Raw genomic sequence first — 27966 nt, 5'->3', positions numbered from 1 at the left:
GCTAAATAGATTAGGTATTTTTGTTATTTGACTTCTAGATAAAATTCTTCTGAGTCAGTTCATATGCTTCTTACAAAGAGAAAAAAATCCATCTGAAAAACATGATCATCTTGATGGTTAACAAATGATGGAGCATACTAAGTAATCTGATCCAAAATGCTTGCAGCTTTAAGAAGATAGATTGTTTATTTGTTGTGATAGTTAAATTCTTAACTTGTAGAGAACTCACATCTTTATCATACCTTCCACACCTGGCCTCTCTCACTCACACATCTCCCTAGAATTTCTCTAAGGAAAAAAGACATGGATGGAGGAGAATGGATTTGGTATGGCCTTCAGGAGGTGCTAAGCAGCATCTTCAGCTCTGTTATGTTCTCATTGTGTGTTGGAGGAAGCCCCTAGGGTCATTGAGCCCCAAAGGTCCATCTCTACAGAATGATGTAAACAACTATTCTAAACTCAGATTGGGGGGTGAGATGGGAAGGCAGGGATGGTAAGGGGGAAACAAAGGAGGCAGCAATGCTTGATAAGAAATGTACTCATACCTTGCTCATGTCATTGTAACCCCTCTGTATGGTATTTTCACAATTAAAAAAAAAACTTATTATTAAAAAAAATAATAACCAGGCGCCAGTGGCTCATGCTTGTAATCCTAGTTACTCAGGAGGCTGAGATCTGAGGATCTCAGTTCAAAGCCAGCCTGGGTAGGAAAGTCTGTGAGGCTTTTATCTCCAATAAACCACCAGAAAACCGGAAGTGGCGCTGTGGCTCAAGTGGTAGAGCGCTCACCTTGAGCTGAAGAGCTGAGGGACAGTGCCCAAGCCCAGAGTTCAAGCCCCATGACCGACAAAAAAAACAAATAAACTCAGATTATTGTTTGTTAATGGATAATATATGATGAAAACACCATAAATTCTATAGTGCTAGTAGGAAAAAAGGGTTAAAGACCTCTCTTAGAACAACTTAGGATGGAAAGATAATATGTAATAGCTTGAGAAAAAAGGAAAGGTAAATAGGGGAAGGATATGACTTAAAAGGACAAGTACATTGGGTAAGAGCAAAATATTCTCTCCATGTCTCTGCACTCAATTATTCTTTTGGGTTTTGATGTCATGTGCTAATTGCTAAATGATTTTTCCATAAATGCCAAAAACATATTCATGATTGAAACAAAATGTAGCTTCTTTGTAAAAGAAACTAAAACCAAGAAAAGTTCTTAAGAAAAGTTAATGAAGATAGCCTCAGAGTAAAAGACTCTTACCAAGTAATTAATATCAGTCTGTCTCTCTGAGTTTCTGTTTCTTCTATTAATAAAAGAAAGGTTGGAACAACCTCAGGGTGGCTAAATAAAATTGAATCCTCAATCAGTTTTAAGATTTAGCTATGTAACCAAGGAGACATGAAAAAGAAAAAGGGAAAACACGACAGATTTTGAATAAAAATTAGATCTATTATTTTGGGTTTCTTTGGTAAAGAGCACTATCTTGTAAAACTCTCTTGCCTGTTGGACAAAACCACAGATACAAAGTACACGATTCACTCTTAGTTTCCCATATATCTGTGCTGTTCCTGGGGTCATGAGCACTTGACTTGGGGCAACGTATCTGCTTGAATTAGCTTCACAATTCAAGCATATGGATAGATATATAGAAACTAACATACACAGCACCTTTCCTCCCCTTTTCTTCTCCTTCTCCCTTCCCCCCACACAACTGCATGCTAATTATCTATTTATTACTTAAAAAAATTTTTTTGGGGTCCAGTCATGGGGCCTGAACTCTGGGCCTGGGCACTGCCCCTCAGCTCTTCAGCTCAAGGCTAGCGCTCTACCACTTGAGCCACAGTGCTACTTCCGGCTTTTTTCTTTTTGCTTATGTGGTGCTAAGGAATTGAACCCAGGGCTTCAGGCATGCAAGGCAAGCGCTCTACCACTGAGCCACCTTCCCAGCCCTATGTATTACTTTTTAATCTACTATCATCGATCTATCTTTGTCTATCTAGTTTCAGTGTTTTAGCTACTTTATTTTTCCCCCCATTTTCCAGAGACTTACAAACCTCAAATTTTATGTGGTAATTAAATATTAGATGCATGAAATGGAGGAACATTGGGCCATTTTGTCCCTCAGTTTCCTGAACTCATCACTTAAAAAAATTAAGAAGGAGCTCTTAGCAACAACTGGGGAATGAGATGAGCGCACACTTTTCACTGGTGATTCCTGTGGTGTTTTCCATGTCCTTCAATCTCTCCACAACCAGCCCAGATGTGTTTCTCTACCTTCGTTCTTAAGACTGCTGTAGGGGCAACCCTAGAACCAGCTGGTCCCACTGCTCATTGGACCAGTGAGTCAGTGACCTGTGAATCAAAATGCTGATTATTCTGGACTACCTTGCCAAGATGATCTCTTTAAAATTCTAGTTAATATTGCACATGGAGCTTGTTTCTGTTTTGCCTCCTGACAAACTAAACCTGACATCTTTCTGTAAAAGTAATAATGGATCTTTGCTTGGTCTCATAACCCCCTTCCACTCCTATGCAGTCAAATGAACTCTGAAAGGATTCTCACTATACCACATACCCCTCTTTCTCTTTTCTTCAACATATAAGCATCACCTTCAATAGACACTTTACAGTGCTACCTTCCAGTTCATATGAAGGTAACACATAATACCATGTCAAGTGTTTATCAAGATGACCAGCCATGCCCTGTTTGGGTTATGACAACCCCCTACGCTAGTATGGCTACACATTGTCTCCTTCCCGTCTGGTGGAATTACAATTGATAGCCCCACCTCTGTTCTGGTATAGATAAATCCTCCCTTACCTAGTAGCTACCTTCTTTGCCCTTGAACTTTCCTAACAAAGGTATTGTCAGGATTCTGTGATGCTTCTTCCAAAACAGCTGGAACTATATTTATTTTTTTATGCCTACTATCTCTGTACATGATCCATTTGCTAAGCCAGAGGTGGACAAATACAGTATATGGATAAAAATTCTTTTAGCAATACTCAGATTAAGTTATGGTACAATGTTTAAATACTAGAATTTGGTCAATTATGATGAATCATGGTCACACATAATCAAAGCTAGTTTAAATTTTTCCTTAATCTAAATCATGATCTACACTAATTTTCATGACTGGGTGTATATACAGTATTTCTTAAGTCTTGTCAAAAGTAAAATGTTCAACTTTTTAACTTTAATTGACAGATATTATATATATATATTATTTATCATATACAACATGATGTTTTGAAATATTTATATACTGTGGACCAGATAAATTATACTAATTCATAGATATGCTCTCTCACATACATTTTTTGTAGTGGGAACATTTAAAACCTATTCCTAGTGACTTTTCAAGAGCATAATATGTTGTTAGTAACTGGAGTCCCCACAGTGTAAAACAGAGCTCCTGAACTCATTTCTACTATTGAACTGAAATTTCCTACTCCTTGCTTTTGAGCTAGTTTAGATCTTATTTTAAACATATGTATTTATTTTAAGTGTCTTTGTGTTTTCCTGAGAGCTAAGAATGGTAGTTATATTTTATTTTTTTTTTGCTTTTTTTTTAATTTTATTTTATTTTATTTGAGAACATACTGTACAGAGGGGCTACAATTACATGGGCAGGATAATGCATACATTTCTTACCAAGCATTGCAGCCTCCTCCTTTGTTTACCCTTCACCTCCCTTCCCAGCCTCCCCCCTCCCCCCGGTAGTTATATTTTAAATGGCTGCAAAAAAATCGAAAATAAAATTTTTGAATGACACTTGAAAACTAAATGGAATTCAGATTTCACGTCCATAGGTGACATTTATTGGATCAGAACCAAAAGTGAGGCTGGGGAAATCAGGTCTACCTTCCTGAGTAAATACCTGGCCCTTTACAGGAAATGTCTGCCAACTTCTGCTTCATAATTCAGATCAAATATCATTTTCAAAATGCCTGATGCAATGTCCTCAGCAAGAAAGTCATGACCGTGTTTTCAAAAAACCCACATGTATTTCTTCTGACTAAAGTTAATACTCACTTATGTAAAATAAAAAGTGGTACAGAGAAGAAACAAAAAATTTAATTTCAAAATTATAGCAAGCAAATATATTAGGATTTCATGTAGGCATATTTGTGTACATGGAGATATAATCAATGAGCATGCAAAATAAACTCTGAAATACACAATACATTCTTGTAACCTAGAAATTTACTTAGCATTATAATATTTGTATTTGCCTATGCCATTAGTTATGTTTCAGAAGCATTGTTATTAACCACTTGTATCAGTTTATGTATTGTTTATACATTATATCAATAAGTATAAGGTGACTTAAAATAGTTATTCATACTTTTGTTCCCTCAGGATATCTTACCAAAAGTGGATTTAGTCAGTAATTAATATAACCATTTTATGGTTCATAAAAGTAGCCAACTCAAAATTGAAGAAGTTGTAGCAATATTCTTTTTACTAGCAGAGTTTGAGAGTGCATGTTAATTGCAAGTAAAAAGAAAATGGAACAAAAAGTGCTTTGTTTCACTTTTTTTTTTCCTTTTTTTTTGTTGGTCACGGGGCCTGAACTCGGCCTGGGTGCTGTCCCTCAGCTCTTTAGCTCAAGGCTAATGGTCTACCACTTGAGCCACAGCACCTCTTCCAGTTTTTTTCTGCTTATGTGGTGCTGAGGAATTGAACCCAGGGCCTCATGCATGGGAGGCAAACGCTCTACCACCGAACCACCTTCCCAGGCACTTTGTTTCACTTTTGAGACAGGTTTTACTACATAACCCAGCCTGGCCTCAGACTTTTTATGTAACCAAGGCTAGACTTCTCAGCCTCCCAAGTGCTGAAATTGCAGGCATTCACCACTATTCCTTACATGAGACTATTCTTTAATTAGCATTTATTTAATGACTAATAGGAGTTTTAACTTCCTTGCTTGAGTTTACTTGCATGTAGATGATCTATGTCTGTTCACTGGAATTTGTATGTTTCTATTATGTTGTTTTGTAATTAATCTGTATGTGTGCCCTAGTAAAATACCAATTCCTCAGGTATAGGAAAGACAAGCTGGTTTTGTGTCTCCATTTCTAATAGAGTGTCAGGATTAGAATAATTAGTTTAAAACTGCACAGTGAGTCCCATGCAAGAGTACTAAAAGTACTCACATATGGCACTCACCATCAAATGGCCCACATTGTATTTTAACTTTTACCATGGTCAGGCCACATGGTTCTTCAGATTCAGTGTGGAATTCTTAGGAATCAGTACTTTGTCTCTTAAAGCATAAGTTAGTAACTTTTTAGAGTAAACAAATGCATCAAAGCTGTATGAGTTGGAACAAGATTTAGAACAAATCAAACTTTGTTATATAATAAATTATTTTATTCCATAGAACTCAAATCAGTGGCTGGAGTTGTACACTTGCTCAATTTCTGTGGTAGATGGCTGAGAGCAGTAGTTACAGATCTGAGTTCTGGAGTCTCTGTACCTGAGCTCAGGTATAGGTTTGTGGATTGCCTATCTATGTGGTGTGGGCAATTCTTGGTGCATCCAGTTCCTCTTGTAAAAAATGGGAATGGGAATTGTTTGACACTGAAATGTCAAAATAAGAAAAATGGTGCTCATAAAAGTACCATGAAGTTGAGCACTGGTGGCTCACACCATAATCCTAGGCTCAGGAGGCTGAGATCTGATTGTGGTTCAAACTCTTATCTCCAGTAAATTGCAGAAAAAGCTGGAAGTGGCACTGTGGCTCAAGTGGTAGAGCTCTAGCCTTGAGCAGAAGTTCAGAGATAGCACCCAGGTCCATAGTTCAAAAATAAAAGGTACCATGAACCTTAGTTGCAATTGTCATAATCATAATTATAATTATTAGTTGTTCTTATTTGATTCAGTTGTAAAATTAGTTGGAAATTCTGGCACACTTCATAGAGTTTTTATGATAGTTTTTATGAGTTTTGATTAGAACTGCATGTTCAACACTACAGTTTACCTAATATTACAAGATGGTACTCTATCTTATCTGCTAGAAAAAGCTGTGAACGAGGGTTTTGAAGTTGGTCCTGGATTCTATTACCAACAGCATTATTTACTAGTTGTGTAACTCTCCAGTAGCCTTAGTTAAAAAAATATTGATGATCATGGCTTCTATTTCATAATGCTGTGATGAGGGCATATTTAAATAATCATTGTAAAGCTCTTACCACAGTGCCCGATAGCCAGTAAGGTTCAGTAGTACTACCTATCTTTAATATCATCATTACCTTGTAAGAGTATTGAAGGCTTAGACATCAGAAACTTCCCAAAAGGGTACAATGGTTACAAAGGTTACAAGTAGCAGACAATTAATGATGAGTTAAGTAGAAACACATACACAAAACACTGGACTAAAGATAGCTTCTTACCTCCATTCTATGAACAGGAAAGGACATTCCCAGAGGAAATCAGTTTGAAAACAGAAAGGGAAAAAATTAAAAAGAAGGTTAATACATTTGCATCTTGTGATTGGAAAGAAAGCTTTGACAGAACTAATGTCCAATATTCTGTAATGCTCTCTGCTTCCTCCAGGAATCCCGATACTATATGGGCAGGCAGTTTTCAAACAAGGGAGTCTTGGCCATCATCGCCTAAAATAGTGTCTCAACTCAGAAGTTCCCTGATTAGCCATCAGGAAACTTTGCCTTTAAGAAGCTAAAACATGGCTGAGACCTCTCTCAAGAGGGAAGTAGGTAGAGCCCTCTAGACAGGGCTGGCTTTATGGATGTGTAGCTTAGGCATTGAGTCACACAAGGCCTTGTGGTTGCTCTAATGTTCTGCTGTTAGTCTTGAAACACTTAAGTGCCTTGAGAATTTTTATTTTTAATCATCTCTGCAAATTCAGAAGCCACTTGTGCCCACAGAAGTAAAAACTCAGGGCTCAGTGGAGACTATGGCTTTTTCTCATGACAGAGGTAAAAGTAAGGCATATATGCTCTAGGTAACACCAATTGCTGCAGTAGAATTTCTCTAAGTGTCGAGACCTAAGTTTTCATCTAAACCATGAAAGTTTTAGCTCAATTTAGCTGCTATTCTTTTGACATTTTTAAGGATTCTACAATGAATTTCTTGGCGAAGTCGTCTCCTTGAAATATAATGAATTTGTATTCCTGATTATTTCCTTTATAGGTCCAGGGAAAAATACATGATTTTTGTAACCCCAAGGTCATGTGAACTTTCTGCCTTTATGTATTTAAAAACAACCAAATTTTTCTTTTTGCAAAAATGTCAAGAAATACACATTTTTGGCAAATTGGCTAATGAATTCTGAAAGATTTCAAAATTAAGTAAAATAAAAAAGACAATGATATCTAACAAACTCTAATATAATTATTACTAGTATAAAAATAAGCCAGAAATAGTCTATGATAATATTTAGAAAACGTTTGGAATAGTAGTCATGGAGCTATGAAATTAGGCAAATAGAATTTATGTAAACTGGTTTAAGTGCGTTGACTTTGGTTGAACTAGTTAGTCTACTATAAATGCATGGTATTTATTCCATCAAAATGCTGGCATCTCCAATCCAGACATTCACAGTATGTATCCCAATATACTTCTTTAAATTTTCTTACTGGTTGTTAACTGGTAAAAATCTCCCAATATCTAAGGTTAATTGTTTTAGAAACTATGTAAACTTATACGTAAACATATGCATACAACTAGATATTCAGAAAGATCAATCTTCCCATTCTTTGTTCTGTTGAGTAGAGCCTGTACTTAGATCAACAGCTTTGGATCTCAGCCTTCAAGTGAAGTTAGGAGAGAATCTAAGTAAAAATAAGAGATAAGGAAATGAAATATTTCTCCAAATCTAATCTTGAATGGTTTTTGTGGGTATATAAGTATAAAATATATAGTCGACTTTTTTCAACTGTATGTAAACCTTGAAGTCTTTAAGGTCTATTGCTTTCTAGAGGCAACTAGAAGTAACTAGAAGTTACTTTCTAGAAAGAATCACAACCATCTGGGCCTGAGGGAAGAAAGGAAGGACCCACTGGAGTGTTTGCCACCACTTCAACAGCAGGGACGCTGCTTTTACTCTGAGACCAGTGGACACTATGGAAAGGAATTAGGGTACCAAGAAGGCTGGCCACCAAATAAAAGGATGATAATAACAAAAAACAATAGGTTGCCCCTGTGGAGACTGAGATGAAGAACTGGGGATTATGCAGAATCTTTCATATAAAGGTAGCATGTGATGTATTGGCCTATAAAGGACGCTTCCCCAAGACTCATATGACCCTTAGAAGGTCATCAGAACAGAAATAGTCATGTCCCGCCACGGCATTACAAGCCTTGGGTACTGCACTGCACCTTCTAGGTTATAATCCTGGCTCTGACATTTATTTGCTAAGTAACCTTGAACATAACTTTCTGAGCTTTAATTTTCTCATATGTAAAATGAAGATAATGAAAGTATATTTCTAATCAAATTATGAGAATATGCACACATATTGATCTAGCATTCAGAATGTACTTCATAATCACTAATGTTATTAGTGTTAGTGTTAATAACCAATAGAGAAAGAACTAAAACATTTTTTGTTCAGGAAAAGACATATTCCCTCTTCCCTATAAATCCTCTTCTCTTTCCATGTGCCAGAAAAGTAGAAGGAAGGAGAGGGAAAGCAATAGCCGTGGACCACATTTAATTTTCTTGGGTGACAGATTGGCTGGCATTGGGCAGAGCAAAGAAGTGATGTTTAAACTGGATTGGAGATAAGAGCTTTAAAATAGATTAGTTTGTGATTTTCAGCCTTTAAACTTTACCTGAAAATTATAAAATCTGCTTAAGAGCTTGCATGGATTTGATCCCCTAGGGAATAAGATTCTAAAAAGCTTAATCCTTAGTCCTCATGGTTGGAGAAAAATAACACTGTTTCCAATGTGTACTTGTCAAGTTTCAATTGCTCAATATACTGATTACACAAGTAATCTTGAGTCTTCGTTAATACTGGTTCCTATTGAATTTGAGTTATTCAGAGCTATTCTGCAATCCACAGTGGACTTAAAAACACTTTCAATACAAATCATGATTTTACCCAATAATTAGCTGAAAAGTTTAGTCCCTCTTCTGCGTAAGGACAGAAGCCCATTCATTTGTGATAACCTGAAGTACATTCAGATATAAGAAATCACACATTCAAGTGTGACTGAAAATTAGATATCAGGGTAAGTCCAAGATTTGCAATAATCCAACCACCAGAGGAGTCACTGGACAATAGCTAACCTAATACCTATTTATATTCTGAAAAAATATCTAGGAAGTTCTCTCTCTTCTGTTAAAATAGGGAGGTTAGTCTTTAGGACTATCATTATAAGCATCTAAGAGATAATATGCTAAATGGAAAATTGTAACTTGAAATAAGAATTTAAATTATGATTGAATTGGGGAGAGACCTACAAGGATTCCTTAGCCAATCAGAATGAACAACAGATAATGCCATGGGATAAATGGAGCTATATACCACTGTGGATTTCTGGGGACATTGGCATGTACATAGACCAGACCTCTGGGCAAATCTCCCCTTGTGCAGGAAGAAAAGATAGAAGGAGATATTAGGAAGTTCTGGGAAAAGCCTGCAATTTGAAGGAGTAAAGGCAGATTCTAATAGCAGCTGAAATGAGAGATCTAGTGCCACAGATGGAACTTATCTTTCCACATATGTAAAAAGATGCAAAAGGAGAATTCAACATCATGAGGATGAATCAGTGCCAAAGAGAATCCAGCCACAGTGCCTCAGAAGAAATGAACTACTTAGACTTTATTTCAAGGGCAAATACATGAAGATAAGTGAAGCTAATGAATGGTAATTTCTAGATTTATACTAAGAGAACCAGGATATACTCTCCTTCATTGGATTTGTGTTTATTAGATAAAATCTAGTTTTTCCTCCTCCCGCCTCCTTTTTCTACTCCTCCTCCTTCCTCCTCCATTTTCTCCTCCTCTTACTCATCTTCCACCTGTTCTCCCACCTTAGTTCCTCCTCCACTTCCTCCTTCTCCTTCTCTTCCTGTTTCTAATTGTTGGCAGTACTGGAGTTTGATCTCAGGGCCTCATGCTCACTAGAGTAGATCCCTTGACTCTCACCTACACCTCAGCCAATTTTTGCTTTTGTTTTTTTCTCTTGTTAGGGCCAGCCTCACACTGTGATCTTCCCACCTATGCTTCCTGTGTATCCTAGATCACAGATGTGAACCACAAAGCCCAGCTTGTTGGTTGGGATGAGACTCTCATTTATTTTTTTTCCCTCAGGCTGGTCTTGAACTGCAATCCAACTTATTCTATCTAGGAGATAGAATGGAATCACAGACATGAGCCACAATGTCTAATGTCTAGTTTTTTCTTTCTCTTTTTATTCCCTTCCCTCCCCGCCTCCCCACCTCCTCCCCCTCCCTCCCTCCCTCCCACCCTCCCTCCCTCCCTCCCTCCCTCCCTTCCTTCCTTCCTTCCTTCCTTCCTTCCTTCCTTCCTTCCTTCCTTCCTTCCTTCCTTCCTTCCTTCCTTCCTTCCTTCCTTCCAGCAGTGGGAGGTAAGGGGACAGAGAAGGAGCCAAATACTAAACAAATATTTTACATCAATACTAGGTTTGTAGCCAAAAAAATCCAACAAAATTGAGAAAAGTGAGGGAAAGCGTGGGTTGAGAGCAATAGGTAAGAATGTTGAAAGGGGTGACATTAAAATGCATTGTATTCATAAACTGCTTTGTTGAATGGAAATTCCTTTATACAACTACTTAAAGATAATATAAATATAAAAATTAATTCTTGCATAAATAAATATAGCTGCTCCAAACAAAACAACCTAGATACTTTTTTAATTCCAAAAATTTCCAACAGTCATCCATATTTATAAAATGTTTTGAATTACTGGGAAAGATCAGTAAGACTTTGTCTGCCTTTTGAAACATGCACCTACCATAATTCAAGTAAGATGCCTGATTCTAAAAGATTGCTTACCTTTTATGCCTAACTGTAACACATCTGGTATCAATTTAGTGTGGCTACTGGCTGTTGCTCATTTATACTTTTTCCTTTTATTAAAAGAAAAACAAAACACATTGTGTCACTTTAAAGCCACCATGAATTTGCCAGGTATAGTATCTGTTTTATTAATAAAAATATGCTTACCCTGTGATGCCTAAAATACCGATTGTTAAAGCAGTTCGTGTGATCTTTTCTATTCTTTATATGCCTGTAAATTGTCTCCAACACTGGGATAAATCAAGGTTGTGAGAGACAGCAGTACATTCAGTCATCTATGGTAATTTTGCTGTGAAATTCAAGATATGACATCATCTCTTTTAAAATACAGAATGTAAACTTGTATGACCCATTACCAGGAGGAATATTCCAGTACTGCCACATCAGACTTCTCCTCATTGCTCATTTGTGGTGATACTATGCAAATCCATATGAGTTGGAAATTCATAGAGTTGCAAATTTACAAGTCAAAAGTCCTAGAACTGAAGGTCAGTACAAAGAAGGGACATTGCCAGCCATGTTGATAGAACAAGATGGCTACTCAGAGAGGATGGATGCAACCCTACACTGCATAAGCACACTTAGAACTTTGGACCTCACTGTTTGGGGAAGGACCTGCTCCTGCCACTAAAAATAGGAAATACAGTTGATTCCTCTCGGGAACCCATGTATATATTTTGGTGACCTCTGGCTGATCCAGTACAATGCTCATTCCAGGGAGTCATAGACTGTCTTGCTGATCTCTGCCCTTGAATTGAGGGCTCTGGTGACAAAGAGAAGGCATCTGTCCAAATGCTTAGCATCCTGATGAGTGTAAATTGCAATCTGAGCCTTTAGGAGTTGTGATTGAAGGGAAATGCAGCTTCCTGGTTCATCAGGAGGCATTCCAAAAGGTTTCCTGATCCCTTTGATGATTAACAGCAAATGTAAATCACTGCGAAAGAAGTATATCATATTTCTCAAACAATGCACATATATCTAAGCAGGCACATGGAAGGATAGTGGGAAGACCTTTCTTTCCTGTTGTCTTTCAAACCCTAGAAATATCATTAGACATAACCCTAAATACTAGACCAGCTCTTTCTATTTCCAGATTTCCTATTGGGATGAGTAAATAAATAGATGGAAGAAAAGCTTCCAAGTGTAAAAAAGAGCTGTGACAGAGAGAGCCACTGACTACAGAACAGAAGAGGAGGATGGAGAGGCTGAAGAGAGAAACAGCAGGATTCAGAGTAAGAAAGTGTTGGCAGAATGGCAAGAGAAGTGTTATGTCTGATTGGAGCTCTGGACTTCGAAAGCCTCTAGAGACCACAGGAAAGAAGGACCAAAAGCAGAAATGGAAAAAAAAAAAGCAAGTGCCCAAGCTCCAGTAGATTTGGGAAGTCTAAGACCCAGTTTGTGGGAAATGTCCCTGAATTAAAATGGCTCTAAGGATCCCTTTTTCATCGAAGTGGCCTCATGTTCCTGGAGTATTGGTCTAGGGAGAACCTGATGGATAGGAGAAATTTCCTCAGGGGGTCCAGAGGATTCTTCATGAGGTTTAACTGTCAGGCTTAACTGACAAGAACAGGTCAAAGGGAGAAAGAATGAATGGCAGATGCCCTTTGTAGTTTGGAGGACTTAGTCAACTGCACTTGAGAAAACCGCACTAGATCTGCCAGGGAATATTTGGGGATGTTTTGGATAAAGTGGAGGAGGCTCAGGTCCCCTAATGGTTAGTAACAATTAACAAGGAGAAGGAGAAGAAGAGCTAAACAGAAGAGTCTTAGAGGGCTTTTCTTTTCTTTCCTAAATTAGAGAAGAGAGTAACACTAGATATATAGCAATTTTCCAGCTCATAGGCCTGTTGCTGATTGTACCCACTCCAGATCTCCTGTCTGTTTCTTTTTTTTTTTTCTTTTCCAGTTTTACACTAAAGTTTTGGGAATTTTTTTTCCTACTTGATCCCCACTATCGTGGAATATTGTGTCCTGTATGTGGACAGATTTTGTTGCTGCTCATGAAGTTCCTGAAAGCGTAAAATCTGAGGTCACAGTTATAGGTAAATCCTTTCCTTCTGCTGGGTGCTCTACCCAAGTTCCTTGATGATGCCTTAGCAACTACTGTAAAGATACCTTTTCCCACAGCGGTTTAAAGGATCAGCTCTGGGGCCTCCATGTTCCCTCCACCTCTACAACTGACTTCTATGCCATTTTGTGACTGGGTTTGCTGATACTAGACTGTATAACCATTGCACCTACCGAGGTGACGGCTGTTTGTCCCCTGCCCCTCTGCTGGCGCTTGCCTCCTCCTGCACTGCTACCACCTTCACCCTGCTCTACGGCTCAGTCTCCATCCTTCACCTGAGATATTGCCTTTCTGCGCCACCTGTCTATAACTCAAGACTCTTTTTCAATCACCAGATGATACTGTTATCTTTTGAAGATGCTGATTTCTCTGTTAGTTTACTGTACTTATTAATGGAATAGGATCATTATTTGGGCAAGGACAGGGTGAGAGAGATAATTTTTTCTGTACATAATATGGAGGTAATCATGTCTGTGGTCTTTCAGTGTCTTAAAGATTATACCCTGGGGTGGGGGGGGGAATTACTCATGCCTGTAATGCTAGCTAAATAGGAGGCTGAGATCGGAGGATCACAGCTTGAGGTCAGCTTGGGCGGAAGAGTCCATGAGGTTTTATCTTCAATTAATCATCAAAAAGCTGGACATGGAACGGTGGCTCAAGTGGTAGAGTGCTAGCTGTAAGAAACAAAGCTCAGGGACAACACCCTAGGCCTTAAGTTCAAACTCCAGTAGCAGCACAAAAACAAAAATGAACCAACAAACAAATTACACCAAAGTATAGATGTGCCTTTGTATGGTGTAGCTAGAATCATTTATTAAGTTTCCTCATAGTAGTCAAGGTATTGCCTCTCTGATCTCTGTACTTTTGGACGCTGAAGGCTACCACACTAAAAGAAGTATCCCTGAGCCCTGACTGGCCTGTCCAGCTTGTTGGTATGGTGTGGAAACGAGGAAGGTTAGTAACATGAATAGATTTTAGTAGATATAGATTTTTCTCAGTTCCTTTTCTGGGTTGAAATCTTGGATTAGAGGTATATTGATTAAGGAAAAAGCCAATAGAAAAGGAAGAATTTTTTTTAACTTCTTATTGGGAATCCTGGAAGCAATATACCCTATGGGGATGTTTTTACCCTGACATAGGTTGGTCACAGGAGGGTGACCATAATAGCATGACAAGACTGAACATGCAGAAGAACTGGGTGAGCCCTTCTGAATTTTCCTTTGATTTTTGTATGCCTTGAAAATGGTCCAGAAGTTGCTTCAGGCTGCATGAGAAATAATTGGGGTCCTGAGTTATGATTCAGGGGCACAGTGGGGACAAAGGGGGGACTTCACTGTTGAGGTTGCAGGGGAGACTCATAAATATGGGCTTGATAATAGATCTGGCTGAGATACTAAGGGCTGTGATGATCTAGGGGCTGAGTCTGCCAGGGAAGTCCTCTGGGTTCCAACCAAGACAAGAGATGAAGTTACGTGTTTCCCTACCTGGAGACTTCACCATTATGTTTACTCCCTAAATGTAAATCTTCTTTTCTTCTCTGTACAGGAAAAGAGATGGTAGGAGACATGAAATGGGGGACTATCTTGAATGACTGAAAATTACCAGAAATGAAATTTTGTAGGATAAGCTTAATCAGAACATTTGGTTAGATTTCAGTACTTAGAGATAAATGTTCTCCCTCCTTCGTTTTTCTCTACCTCTCATATATATATATATATATATATATATATATATATATATATATATATATATATATATATATATAATCTCACTCCCTCTGTATTACTCTTTCTCTTTACATAAAGTCCTTTTACATAAAAACAGCAAGGGCAATGTAGACAGTAATTATTTTATTACTTATTAAATTGACTTGAATTTAAAGACTCTTGTCATTCTCCAGGGTAAATAATTTCTGATGGCTGATATGATGCCTCTAGACTCTCTAGACAGATGTATCCCTGAGTACATGGTAAAGGGAGCTTAGTTTGGGGGTCTTCTGCCCACTGTGTAGACGTCCATTCTTGTTCAGTGCTCCCCATATAGTTCTCTGAGGTCTCACTGAACTCAAATTAAAAATTCCAGACATTACTGGAAAGTTCCCCACCAGAGGAGATCAAAAAAGTCAGACTGTAATAAGAAGCAGTGGGCTTTGAGAGCTGGCGTCGGATGCAGCGCTTGCCTTACATGTCAGGCCAATCACCTTTCGGCTGATCCTTGAACAGTAGACCTGCTATGAATATAACATGCCTGGTATTTCCTGATACATGGATTATTTCCATCTCGAGGAATTCCATAAATGTTCTCAGAAGCCTTGGGGACATTTGAATTTTAAAAATAAACCTGTATAATGCAACATAAATATCCCAGAAAACACATGTGTCAGCACTTTTCCTTGAAAATACCTGTAAGGCTTGCCGTTGTTTACATAAAACAGGAAAGAAAAACAAAACCTACAAGAGTCATGCTTGTAGGTAAGAATGGCTTTGAGAAATAGATACGCGGAAATTGGCTCAACCATGTTAAGTGTCTGCCAGCTGCTCTTTGAGAGACGAAAAAGAGGCAGGCAGACAGACAGACAGATACAGAAAAAGAGACAAAAGACAAAGGGGGGAAAGAAAGGAGGGAAAGAAGGAAGAGGAATAGGAGGAAAACAAGAAATAGAACGAACTGAGCTGGGGGGTGGAGATTGGAAGGGATGGGAAGGGGAAACAAAGGAGGAGGCAACAATTCTTGATAAGAAATGTACTCATTACCTTGCCCATGTAATTGTGACCCCTCTGTATGCTATTTTCACAATAAAAAAATTCAATTAAAAAAGAAAGAAAGAAAACAGCTTCTTAACAGTTGCTATCCAACACTTTAACAAGTATTTGAAAAATTTGTGAGGCAAAATCATAAAAAAAAATCCATGTCTAGATCACCTTTAGAATGTCCTTATGGAGAGGAAAATAGCCCAAAGGAGACTGTAGTAAAAAAAAGAAAAGGAGAATTCCCCTATTTCCATAGAGCATGGAATAGTGCCAACTTCATTTTCTCCTGGAGCAATGCAGACGCTCAGGACAATCCTACCTGCTATACTAATGGTGGCTGCCGCCTTTGCAGTGCTGAATTTCTCTCCATGCTTATTGGTAGCTATGCACGTATAGAGTCCTGGCTTGGTGATAAACAACTGCAGTCTTGAGTCAATCACTCGATCTTTCACACTCTCTTGAATGGACCCAGAAGAAACCTAACAGAGTAGGGAAAAATATAAGATAGAACCAGATTGTGAATTTCCCAATATACTGCTGCAACTAGTAGACCAGAAGGTAAAAGCATTAGGAGCAAGATCAAAAGGTACGTGGAAAAGAATTGCCAAAGTAGTGAAAAAAAATTCCCAACCCCATGCCTATGCCCTTGCAGAGTAAACTGGTGGGTCTTCCCCCAAGAAGGTGCCTCTTTCTTTACACTTTTAATCTAAATTAGCTTGTGTTCTGTTTTGGGATGTCTTCATGGAGACTTGTAAATTTCTTTGGTGCCTTGTGAACCAGTTAGAGCCAGTTTGAGGATAACTTTTATTCCTACTGCATCATGTCGAATCCAGTGAAAACCATCAAAAATATGAAGAAGGCTCTCCTGGACCAACCAGCATACAACCTGCCAATGATAGGAGCCAAGCCCACCAAGGTTGGTTCAAATCCTGTTTCACATAAGCCAAGGATCCAATGATCCTCAGACTGGTAACCATCATGAGTTCATAAGTGGTTATTAATTTAAGTCATTAAGCTTTGGGCAACTGATGACTAATAAACGTTAGGGAAGACACACCATGTAAATGCTCCAAGATGTGTCCCTTATGTTCTAAAGATAAGAACATCCAAGTATGGGATGTTTTAGACTTTGGGGTTTATTCCCATAACCCCTAGTTCTCCATAATGCTTATCATCTAGATAGTTAGATGACTACCCAGTCCCCTAGTCCCTCCTTAATCCTTGAATTGAGGATGAATGAGAAGTCATTAGAAAACAAGAACAAGTTAGCCCTGGTGCCAGACACTTGTGATCCTAGGACTTCAGAAGGCTGAAGCAGAAGTATCGTGAGTTTGAGGTCAGCATTAGCTATACAATGAGTTCAAGACCAGCCTCGCTAGATAGGGAGCACTGACTGAAACAAACAAGCCACTAAACAAACACATACAAACAAAATACAAGTGAAATAGCAACAATATAAGTCTTATAGTTTAGATCTTCAATGCCCCTCTACAGTTTCATTGCACTAAGGGTTTCATAACCACTTAAATGGGACCTTGTTGAAGAAAGTTAAGTCCCCTGTCCCCCTCTTTCTCTTTTCTTTCTGGCTGCCATGAGCTGAGCAGACTATTCTACCATGCTTCCAACCACCATCCTGCCCTGTACTACCTACATCCGAAGCCGTGGACCCAGTGACCATGGAGTTACATTTCTGAAACATGAACCAAAATAAATCTTTATTTTAAGTTAGTTTTCTTAGATATTTTGTCACAGTAACAGAAAGCTAACACAACAGCCTTCACAAATCTATCAACTATGAACCAACTCAGCATCTGGCATCTAAGTATCATCAAGATGGTGACACTTTTTACATTAATGGTCCTTTTTTCATTGTATTCTTGAGCACTATGTCATTTTTCCCCAATAATTATTATTTAACTGTTACTAACTATGTGAAGGAAAAATGATACCAGTGGGGGAGATCTTGAGTGAAATGACAATGATGGAATCAGCCTATGGCATACCTTTATTTTATTTTGGGGGAGCAGAAGTAGGGACCATGGTGACCTGAGCTTAGCTGCTGTGGAAGATTCTTCTGTCCAATGTCAGTGAATGTGGCCAAGTATGACAAGATTGGAGCCAGCTAGTCCCCTGTTTTGCATGAGAGAGGATTTTCACAGGGTAGCAAGGAAGGCAGAAGTCCTGAAGTGAGACCAGCTCTCTTCCAGCTGCCACGTGGTGGGCTATCCCTGGCACCAAGTGCTTTCTGTAGCAATTGGGTAATGAGAGTTTGTACTTTATCGTTGTCTTCATCTCTTTATTATCTGTCCTCACTGCTATCTCAACTGCTATAATGGGAACTGGTTTACATGATTATCAATTTACCTTAACTGGGGAAAGTTCTTAGGTCAGATCAAGTAGTGTGGGCATATTCACCAGATAAATAGTCCATTCTTTATGGAAAATTAACCAAAAAAAGGTAGATAATACACTCAGTTGAAAATTCCAATTGAAATTATCATTGTATTTGTCAGCATTGCAGTATCTTACGGATATGAGATATGTGTGTTTAGTTCCAAAGGACTAAACAGTTTTAAGTAGAATTTTGGGCCCTCCTTGACTTTTCATGCTAAGCAGCAATAAGGAAAAGAGAAACAGAAGACTACAATTTTATATGTTCATTTGACACGTTTTATGCTATCTTGAATTTTATATAGTGTTTCTTTCCAGTTTACATAAGTGAAACCCATAGGGCAGATGCTTCCTTTGTTTGCAAAGCCACTTCAGTCAAGAAGCAAAGCTGTGTAAGGCCTGGAAGACAAATTAGAACAAGCCATAGCCCCATGCTGCCTAGACTCCCACTATTTTCATGTTTGCACTGAAGCCAGTATTTCTAAAAACCTCCTCAAGGTCACTGAAAGCATCCTTCATAGGAAAGAGAAGCCATTTGGAGCTGCCTGAACACTCTCCTGGACGTCATCTGGGTGTTGAAATAGTGTGAGGAGACCAATGCATTACACAGCTCTCTACTTGACTGTTCCTTTGGGTCTAGAGGCCTTGCTCCATTTGGTCGGTGACTCACACCCAGCAGGCCTTGTTAGTCATAGTTTGAATTTGTTTTTCTATCTTCATGGATCATCCTGACCAACAGTTTAGTATTTTGGATGATCTAAAAATAAAAACAACCCTCTGTTCTCCACTTAGATCTTTGACCCTCCCCCCCACTTCAGGTTTGAAATATCAAAGGAGTAAGGATCAGGTTATTACTCTGAGCTTTTACTAATATGTGTGTGAAGAATTTCGTTGGCCCTCCATATGTGTGGGTTGTGTGTTGAACCAACTGTAGTCAAAATATTTTAAAAAATGTGTCCATATAGAGCATATACAGACTTTTTCCTAGTCATTATTCCCCAAACAAAACAGCAATAAGAACTATTTATACAATATTTATATGATAGTAGGTATTAAAAATAATCTAGGGATAATATAAAGGCTGATAGAGGATGTGAAAATGTTATATGTAAACATTACACATTTTATACAAGGGACTTGAGCATGCAGAGTTTTCTTATCCACAGGGTCATGAAATCAGTACTCCATGGTTACTGAGGGTGACTGGTAACTGAAGTGACTGCATCTAGAATTTCCCATTGGTACATTATTTTCACTGACCTGAAGGAACCACATAAACTACTCTGGGCATGGTATTTGTAATTCCTGAGCTACTGATGGCTTTGTAAAGAGATAATATATTAATTTGCTTGTGTGTAGCAATCATTTTCTTGAATATATGCATATTAAACATCATGCCCCATATCTCAAGTATATGCAGTAAAAATAATTAACTATTTAGTTACAGTCACCCATAGTAAGGTAATACATATAAAAGCTCTTTGAAGGTAGTTAAGCAATATAGACCTATATAATATATTTTGTATATCATTAATATGTTAATAATATCTAATAACACTGCCTTGAGAGATTCTTCCCACAGCTATGGATAATATTGTACCTTTATGATTTGGCCTTAGCATAGGTTGATCTATGAAAGGCCTACTGGCTTCAATGGCCCTGTCTTGTGAATAGTTCTAATTGGTTGAGAATACCTTGTGGAATGGTTAGAGTGTGACCCAGGAGGGCACATTTTCATGTAGTTTTAATTTCTATACATCAATAATTTCTATACATTATAGAAAACAGATAGATTGAGAGACATGTCCATGTTGGTTTTGACCCACAGTTATATGTGTTGACTTCTTTTAAACTAGCTGTTCAGCTACTCTGAAAAATACTTTTTATATGTAATTTTTTGGTCTACCAGCTAGTAAGACTCCAATGCTTACATACTTAAACCAAAAATACTATCTTTTAAAAATCTGATAAAATACAGATAAATCTCTTTTTAAGAATGTTCAATGTATATTTGTGAAGGTAGAACTAGAAAAATAAAGGAATGAGTGGGGTTGGGAGAGATGAAGGCGAATTATGAAAGGGTCTCACTGATCAAGATGCATTGTGCTATAAACTGACATGTTGAATTGAAACCCCTTTGTACAACTACCTACAGATCTTTTTAAGTGAGAGATTGAAAAAAGGTATTCAAAAACTCAATTTTCAATATATATTTGGTTATTTCTTTTTAAAAGTTTAATAAATTATCAAAATAAGTTGACTCAATGCATTTAAATAAATGAAATTTAAGTAATCAAATAATTATTAAATTTGATGGTCTAATTAAAATTACTTAATTTTAATAAATGCTTTTTATTTTAGCCAAGCACCAGTATAATCACATTTGTAATCCTACCTACTCAGGAGGCTGAGATCTGAGGATTGTGGTTCAAAACCAACCTGGGCAGGACAGTTCGTAAGACTCTTACTTTTAACAAATTACAAAAAAAAAAACAAAACCCTCCAAAACAAAACAAAAAATAACATCCTGGAAATACTGCTGTGGCTTGGGGCAAAAGAAGCTCAGGAACAGTACACAGGCCCTGACTTCAAGCCCCAGGATCAGCCAAAAAAAAAATTATATATTTGAAACATTTGAGAAGTTATATTTATTGGGAAAAGCTAGAGAGACAGTTTTTCCAAATGTTTTTCCAGTGCCTGAATAATAGAGATATCACCAGTAAGTGTTTAAATAAATCTGGTTGTAAGAACAAAAACATGGGATTTTCCTTGTAAACGACTAACTCTGCTCTAGCCATCTCTAATCACTATGTCTAATATTGTGAGGTTTACCGAGGACTGCAAATTTCCATGGAAACCAATGGCATTTCCTTAGGAAGAATGGAAATCATTTCGGAATGCCTTTGACCCCCGTTTCTTTACTTCCTCTAACTCTTAAGCTCTCTTGGGAGTTTAGTTTGTTGGCACGGGCACAGAAAGGGAAAAGGAATCATTTTCACCTCTTAGAGGGTTGTGGACATGGTAGCATGTTAGGAGGTTACTTGTAGTTCACTCAGGTTAGTAAAAAGCTACAGATCAAACTCTGCTTTATTTTGTGTCAAATCTCTCCTTGCTCTGTACTAGTTTTTTCCAGTACTCTTCTAAAATGAGATCAGAGGTAGGGGCTCCTTTAGGTTCTCTTCAATGGAATTTCTGCTTTGCTACTTTTTTTGCTAACCTGTGCCTGAAATTGCCTCTGTTTCCGGTGACTTATGTCAGCCTAGGCCAAGGTATCTTGATTTCGTTTTGAACTTGGCTAGAATTACCAAGAACTTGGCTGTAAGAGCAAGGCGCGCTCTCCGACCATAAGAACTGCGGCTTCAGCTTTGCCTTCTTCCTGGAGGAAAGTCACTGCTGGTTTATTTTGTTCCTGTTTTAGAATCAGAGGTGACAGATCTATTTCGCCTTTCCTGACATTTTAACTTTTCACAAGAAAGTAAATTAAGAACACAAGGAAGCAAAGGACAATGAACAAGTCAGCCAGCAAATAGAAAACAGAAACAGACTCACAATGGTGTTTTACCACTCACAAATAAAGTGGAAGTTATGTTAGTGATTTCCACAAGCTTTCTGTCCTACAGTGCCTACACACAGCCCTCACCTCTCTGATCTTTGCTCACTCACCTGTGGCCATGCTAGCCACCTTGCTGTCCCTCTGATGTAGAAGATGCATATTTATCTCAGAGATTGTCTGTCCAGTTGGCCTTTCTGGGACTACATTGTCTCCTCCTTCATCTCTTCTAGCTCTTTGCCCAAATAAATAGCTTTGCCTTAAAGAGACTTAACTGCTCTGTTGAAAACAGATCTTTCTCCTAAATTCAAGCTTTCCAATTCTGTTTCCAGCTTATTTATTTTTGTAACAGTTACATTCCACATGCAATATAGATTATCTTATTTGTTTATTTTATCATGTGTCTTCCCCTATCAGCATGCAAGGTCTCTAAAGGAAGGGAATTTTATTTTGTTTGCTCCTGTTTCCACAAGGCCTAGAGTAGTGCTTGATACTCAGATGGTCAACGTACATTTGTAGAATAAATAAATAAATGATTATATGTAAAGTGCTTGTAGCAGGACTTGGCTCAAAATAGACATCTAATACACATTAGCTACTGTTATTCTTTTTGTGTGTGTGCATGCCAGTTCTGTTGCTTTAACTCCTGGCCTGGTCGCTGTCCCTGGGCTTTTGTGCTCAAGGCTAGCATTCTGCCACTTGAGCCACAGCTTTACTTCCAACGGTTTTTGGTAGTTAATTGGAATGTGAGTTTCACTGACTCTCCTGCCTGGGCTGGCTTTCTAGTTTGATCCTCAGATCTCAGCTTCTGGAGTAGCTGGGATTATAGGCATACGCCACTGGTACTGGCCTGCTACCATTCCTCTTAAAAATAAAGAAGAGAACCAGGCACTGGTGGCGCAAGCCTATAATCCTAGCTACTCAGGAGGGTAAAATCTGAGGATTGTGGTTTGAATCCAGCCAGGGCAGGAAAGTTCGTGAAACTCTTATCTCTAATTAACCACCAGAAAACTGGAAGTGGCACTGTGGCTCAAAGTGGTAGAGTGCTAGCCTTTAGCAAAAAGAGCTCAGAGATAGTACCCAGGCTGAGTTCAAGACCTACAGCCAACAACCAAAAAAAGGGGGCGGGGAAAGGAAAGAAGGTTGAACAAGTACACATGAATTCTAATTCTGGATTTTTTTAAAAATGAAAGTTGCCTCCAGCTATGAACTAATCTTTCACAGATGTAATTTATTATAATTATTTAACTTGTGGGAAATAATTATAACCATATATCCCTTTTATACAAAGACACAAAGGAAGTATTTGGTTTTCTACTATTTCCCCATGATATAAAATTAGAAGTAGTCTCCTGGATTATAGTGTATATGGCAGTGGTTTCTAGGACAAAGACATTGAAAGGTTTCTAAAAATGCTTCAAGGAGGACTAATGACACAATCAAGGTAATTCTATGAATATGGGCTCTAGCCTCAAATGTACCACTAGTGGGTCTGCCCCCAGTGAATCTCCACATGGCACTCACAGCATTTCCATTTTCAATCCAGCTGATGGTTGGAACAGGGATGCCTGTTGCTGTACAGCGTAAGGTCACAAAGGAACCGAAGGTGACATTGTGGGATTCAGGAGCCCGCAGGATTCTGGCAAAAACTGTTAGGAAGACAGAGTGGTGAGTGAATGACTGAGTTAGTGTGGTCTTTAAAAATGCAAATTAGACTATGGTTTTTCCATTTGAGATCCTACCTGTTTTCTTCTGTCTTAAGGACAATACTCAAGGTTATGATTCGTCCTCTGAGTCCTTTATGTCTTTAACTATCTCGTTATCTCAGGACACACTGAGCTTGCTATTCTTCAGTCTATGACACTTATTCCTCATGTCTTTGCATGAGAGGTTCTCTCTATATGTAATTCACCTCTATTTAAATGATGTTTTCTCAGAAAAAAAAAATCCTCCTTAGTTACCCTACAGTGTAACCCCTCTTTCACTCACTATTCCATCATTCTATTTTATTTTCTTTATGGATATACTGTAATTGAGTAGTATCTCCTTTTTTTTAAATTGTCTGTGAATTTCTTCCTTCGATTGCCTAACACCAAAATCTTGGCCCATTTCTCTCACTGTGTATTCAGTACCTAGAAAAGTCCCTGACCAAAGTAAGTACAGGACAGTATTTTAGGGAATTAAAGAAATGATTGCTAGGCACTTGTGATTCCTATCAGTTACGTGATAGCAGGAAGGTCTTGGTTCAAAGGCAACCTGGAAGAAAAGTCTTTGAGACTCCCTGTCTACTTGATTAGCACAATGTCAAACTAGTGCTGTGGCTCAAGTGGTAGACAACCAGCAGTGTGAGTCAGAAAGTTGAGGAAGAGTATAAGATCCTGACCTCAAGCCCAGTACCAGCACAATAAAAAGAAATAAGAAAAGATTCATAAAAAATAAATGAGTCATAAAAACTTTATTTCCTCAATGCTACCATAGTAGAAAGACAGGCAAAAATCTGTCATAATTTTTGGAGAGAGTCATCTCATACTTAATCTCCACTGATTAGAGAAAATTCTTCTGATGTGGCAATTTTCTCTTTAACTGATGGCTAGACCAAGGCTCAGAATGTACAATCAATTGAAGGATAATTAGTAAAATCACAGAATTATTGAACTTGGAAGATATGTCAAAGATAAACTAGATTCTTGCTCTGATTTTATAGATGTGGAAATCAAAACCTCATTAATTTTCTTTTGTGAATGAATGAATGTAATGGTAAGAAATCTGGTCTTATGACTTGTCACTTCAAATCCAGTGTTCTTTTAAACTATTATGCAATCTTTTTATTTCCTGTTATAATGCAAAAAATATAGTATTTTTATCTTACTATGCCTTTTCTAGGACTTACCCATAGAACATGACATTAGAGTATGTATTCCCAATTAACAGAAATTAATTAAATAATAATAAGTAGTAATAAAACAATAAACAATAACAAATGGTAGTAAATCAATTGACTAAGCAGATTGGTGCTTTGATGCTTAGTTCTAGTTAGTTGAAATTTATGGAGTTGAATTCCAAAGGAATGGAGAGACAGTATATGCTAGACTGTATATGCATAGAAAGAATAATCATAGATCAAGCACAGAGATTGTTAGAAAATTATATATCTATTTGTGTATATTATATATACATACTCACATATATTAGCATATAATATTATATTCTATTATTATATGTTATGTATGTACATTACACACATATGTATATGTTGGATCCACAAGCCAGAGGAAACATAAAGCAATAAAATGCTGACTTCAAGGGCAACAAAGAGTTAAAAAAAATCTAATGTTTAAATGTAGCTGAATCTGCTCCCTCAAAACCAAAACACAGCCAGATGTACCTGATAGTAAGTTCTGGGGGTCTATTTACCAATCAACAATAAGTAGCAAATCAGGAGCACATTGTACAATACCATAGTCATGCATTTCTGTAATATAGAATGCATGAAATTTACAAGGGCAAGTTACTTGATTCCCTTAATAAATAAATGGCAACAAGAGGGAAAAAAGAATAGGAGATAAATCAGCTAAGTGCAATGTATAGCTCTCTTTGGATAGTTTTTCTATTATGGTGGTACTGGTGATTAAATCCAGGTCCCCATGCTTGGTAGGCAACCACTGCACCTCTTACACCCTAGCCTAACTATATACCCTAGCTGAACACCCTAGCCTTTCAGTTTTTAATTTTGTTTTCCAGAGAGTACTAAATTTTGCCCAGGCTGACCTCCAACCTTGGGATCTCTGAGATTGCAGGGATGTGCATCTCCTAGCCTCTCTGGAGATTCTTACTCTATTTAGCCTAAGCTTGTACCCTGTATGTAGACTTTTGACAACTTACACTGACCAGGTTCTTATTATGTAGGCACTATTTTTTTTTCTGCTGGTCCTGGGGCTTTAACTCAGGGCCTAGGCTCTGTCCCTGAGCCTCTCTCTGCTCAAGGCTAGTGCTCTACTTGAGCCACAGCGCCACTTTCAGCTTCTTCTGTTTATGTAGTATTGAGGAATAGAACCCAGGGCTTCATTCACGCTAGGCAAGCACTCTGCCACTAAGCCACATTCTCAACCCTGGGTACTATTTTTTAAATGCTTTCTATCAACAATAATGTAGACCTAGACAGCACAATGTATTTGAGGCTGAAGTAATTCATGTAGGGGTTAGTTTACAGTTTTTAGTATGAGTTTACTACAATTAACATCTTACAGGTTCTGTTGACTCTGAGAATATAAGAAGGGAGACCATGAGAGATTTGAGTTGGGCCATTTCAATCTGATAAGTGTTAGAAACTGGTTCTAATGGCATTGGCTGTACCTCTGAACTTGAATAAGAGCCTTCTGGCTGAAGATGAGCACAATTTTAAAAAATGGAAAAAATGAAATCTAGATTTTTTTTCTTCTGTTTTGATTTACAAAGACAAAAGTTTTCATTTGAGGGACTTAAGATTTTTCCTGGAAATTTAGTAATTTGGGAGGGTTCATTTTGCCCTAATTTATAGCTTTTCATTTTTTCTTTAGCCAGCATTGATTTATTTGGAATATCACTTGGGCTCATTGCAAAATGTCTGCTGATCCATATTGCACAAGACAGCTAAGCATAATGCGAGACAGTAAATTAGTCCAAGCCCATTCCTATTCTCTAGTTCATCATGTTGGAGTTAATTTAATTCATACGCATCTCTGCTCCATGTCAGACCTTTCTGGGAGCTCTAGTAGGGACACACAAGGAGAGAATAATACTAATGGCATTGCAGGTAGCTTTATGAACATGAGTCTTTGCTGATGAACTGTTCTTCCTGAAGTTCAGATACTATGGCTGATCATGGTTGGTTATCAGATATACTGTGGTAAGAAAAAAGAAAAAGAGCATGGCTAGCAGAGGGATGCTACTCTCTCTTCTACACTCACATTCTCTCCAGAAAATAAAACACTCAGTCGTCAGTATGAAACTTAATTTCAACCTTTCCTTTCACCTTCCCTCTGTTCTCAAAGGGACTTCCAAATGTCCTCTGGGTTTCCATTCAAGTATCTTACTATCATAATGCTTTCTCGTCTTCATTCCCTTAGTCCTTAGTCCTATTTGGGTTTCTTCATAGTGCTTATTGTAATTTTATGAATGCTGATGAATTAACTAATTAATTTCATGTCTTCTCTCTGGAATATAAGCATCACAAGATCAGAGTTTATATTATTCATTAATGCAAGCTCACCAATTTGTCTATCTATGTATTTGTCTATCCAATGTCCAGTTCCTGGATGGTACCTCGTAAGTGCTCTCTCTCTCTCTCTCTCTCTCTCTCTCTCTCTCTCTCTCTCTCAACATGTGTGTATATATGTATATATATTTGTAAAGCAGATGAACAAGTAAATGAGGGAATGAGTGAGTGGATAAATGAATGACTTTTCTGATGTGACTGTGGTCTCTGTTCCTCTGGTCTCTGTTCCCTCCACCCTCCTGAATATCTGAAGGTAGTGAGGTGGGTGCATGGAAGTAAGTTCATTAGGCTGGGGGTTTCTCCATCAACCACTAGGAGTGAAATGAGAAAGAGTGCCTGGAGGGTAAGAAAGGGGAAAGAACAGAGGTTGTATTATTCTAATTATGCAGTAGAATAGAAGGCTTTATTTTTTTCAATCCAGCTTTATTAGTAATAAAGCACATCTATTATTACCTATCTAATAAAGCACATGTATTAAAGCACATTATTATTACCTATCTATATACCTTTCTACTTCTAAATATAAAAGATGAAGATTTCAACACATCTAATATTTGCAGTGAAGTCAGTTACAATTACAAATAATGCCAGAGTAACCTCCATGTGTAATAACACATCTATAATGATGTAGATTAATAGTAATATGATGGATTATTAGTGGTAGCCACAAGTTGAAAATACATTATAGGTCATCAATTTAAAACACAATGTGATGTTTCTTATCAAATAAGATATGTATCAAATAACCTTATTTGTACTTACTTGCATGAAAGAGAAAGTGTGTGTTTCTGTTTCTGTAAGTAGCTAAACTGCTTAATAGAAAGGATATAAAACTAATGATTTGAGAAAAGTTGGTAATTGTTTTAATACAAATTTTTGAAGATATTTCAAGCCCCACAGCTGACAAAAAAAACTTTTTTGAGGACTTATATA

General features: G+C 37.8%; 1 protein-coding gene across 1 annotated transcript in view; it reads right to left on the bottom strand.

The window, feature by feature from the left end:
- The window catches only part of Musk (muscle associated receptor tyrosine kinase), an 88535-nt gene that overhangs the window by 16809 nt on the left and 43760 nt on the right, over positions 1-27966 (bottom strand). Inside the window, exons 6-8 of the mRNA XM_070005978.1 lie at positions 23304-23428; positions 16158-16317; positions 6404-6410 (exon numbers count right to left, since the gene is read on the bottom strand). Of these exons, the coding sequence (XP_069862079.1) occupies positions 6404-6410; positions 16158-16317; positions 23304-23428 (292 nt within the window). The remainder of the gene's footprint in view (positions 1-6403; positions 6411-16157; positions 16318-23303; positions 23429-27966) is intronic.

This window comes from Dipodomys merriami, unplaced genomic scaffold (assembly GCF_024711535.1).
Source record: "Dipodomys merriami isolate MVZ:Mamm:240054 unplaced genomic scaffold, mDipMer1.0.p SCAF_11, whole genome shotgun sequence".
Taxonomy (NCBI): Eukaryota; Metazoa; Chordata; class Mammalia; order Rodentia; family Heteromyidae; genus Dipodomys; species Dipodomys merriami.
The sequence above is the reverse complement of the archived record's forward strand: the minus strand, read 5'-3'. Positions and strand labels throughout refer to the sequence as shown.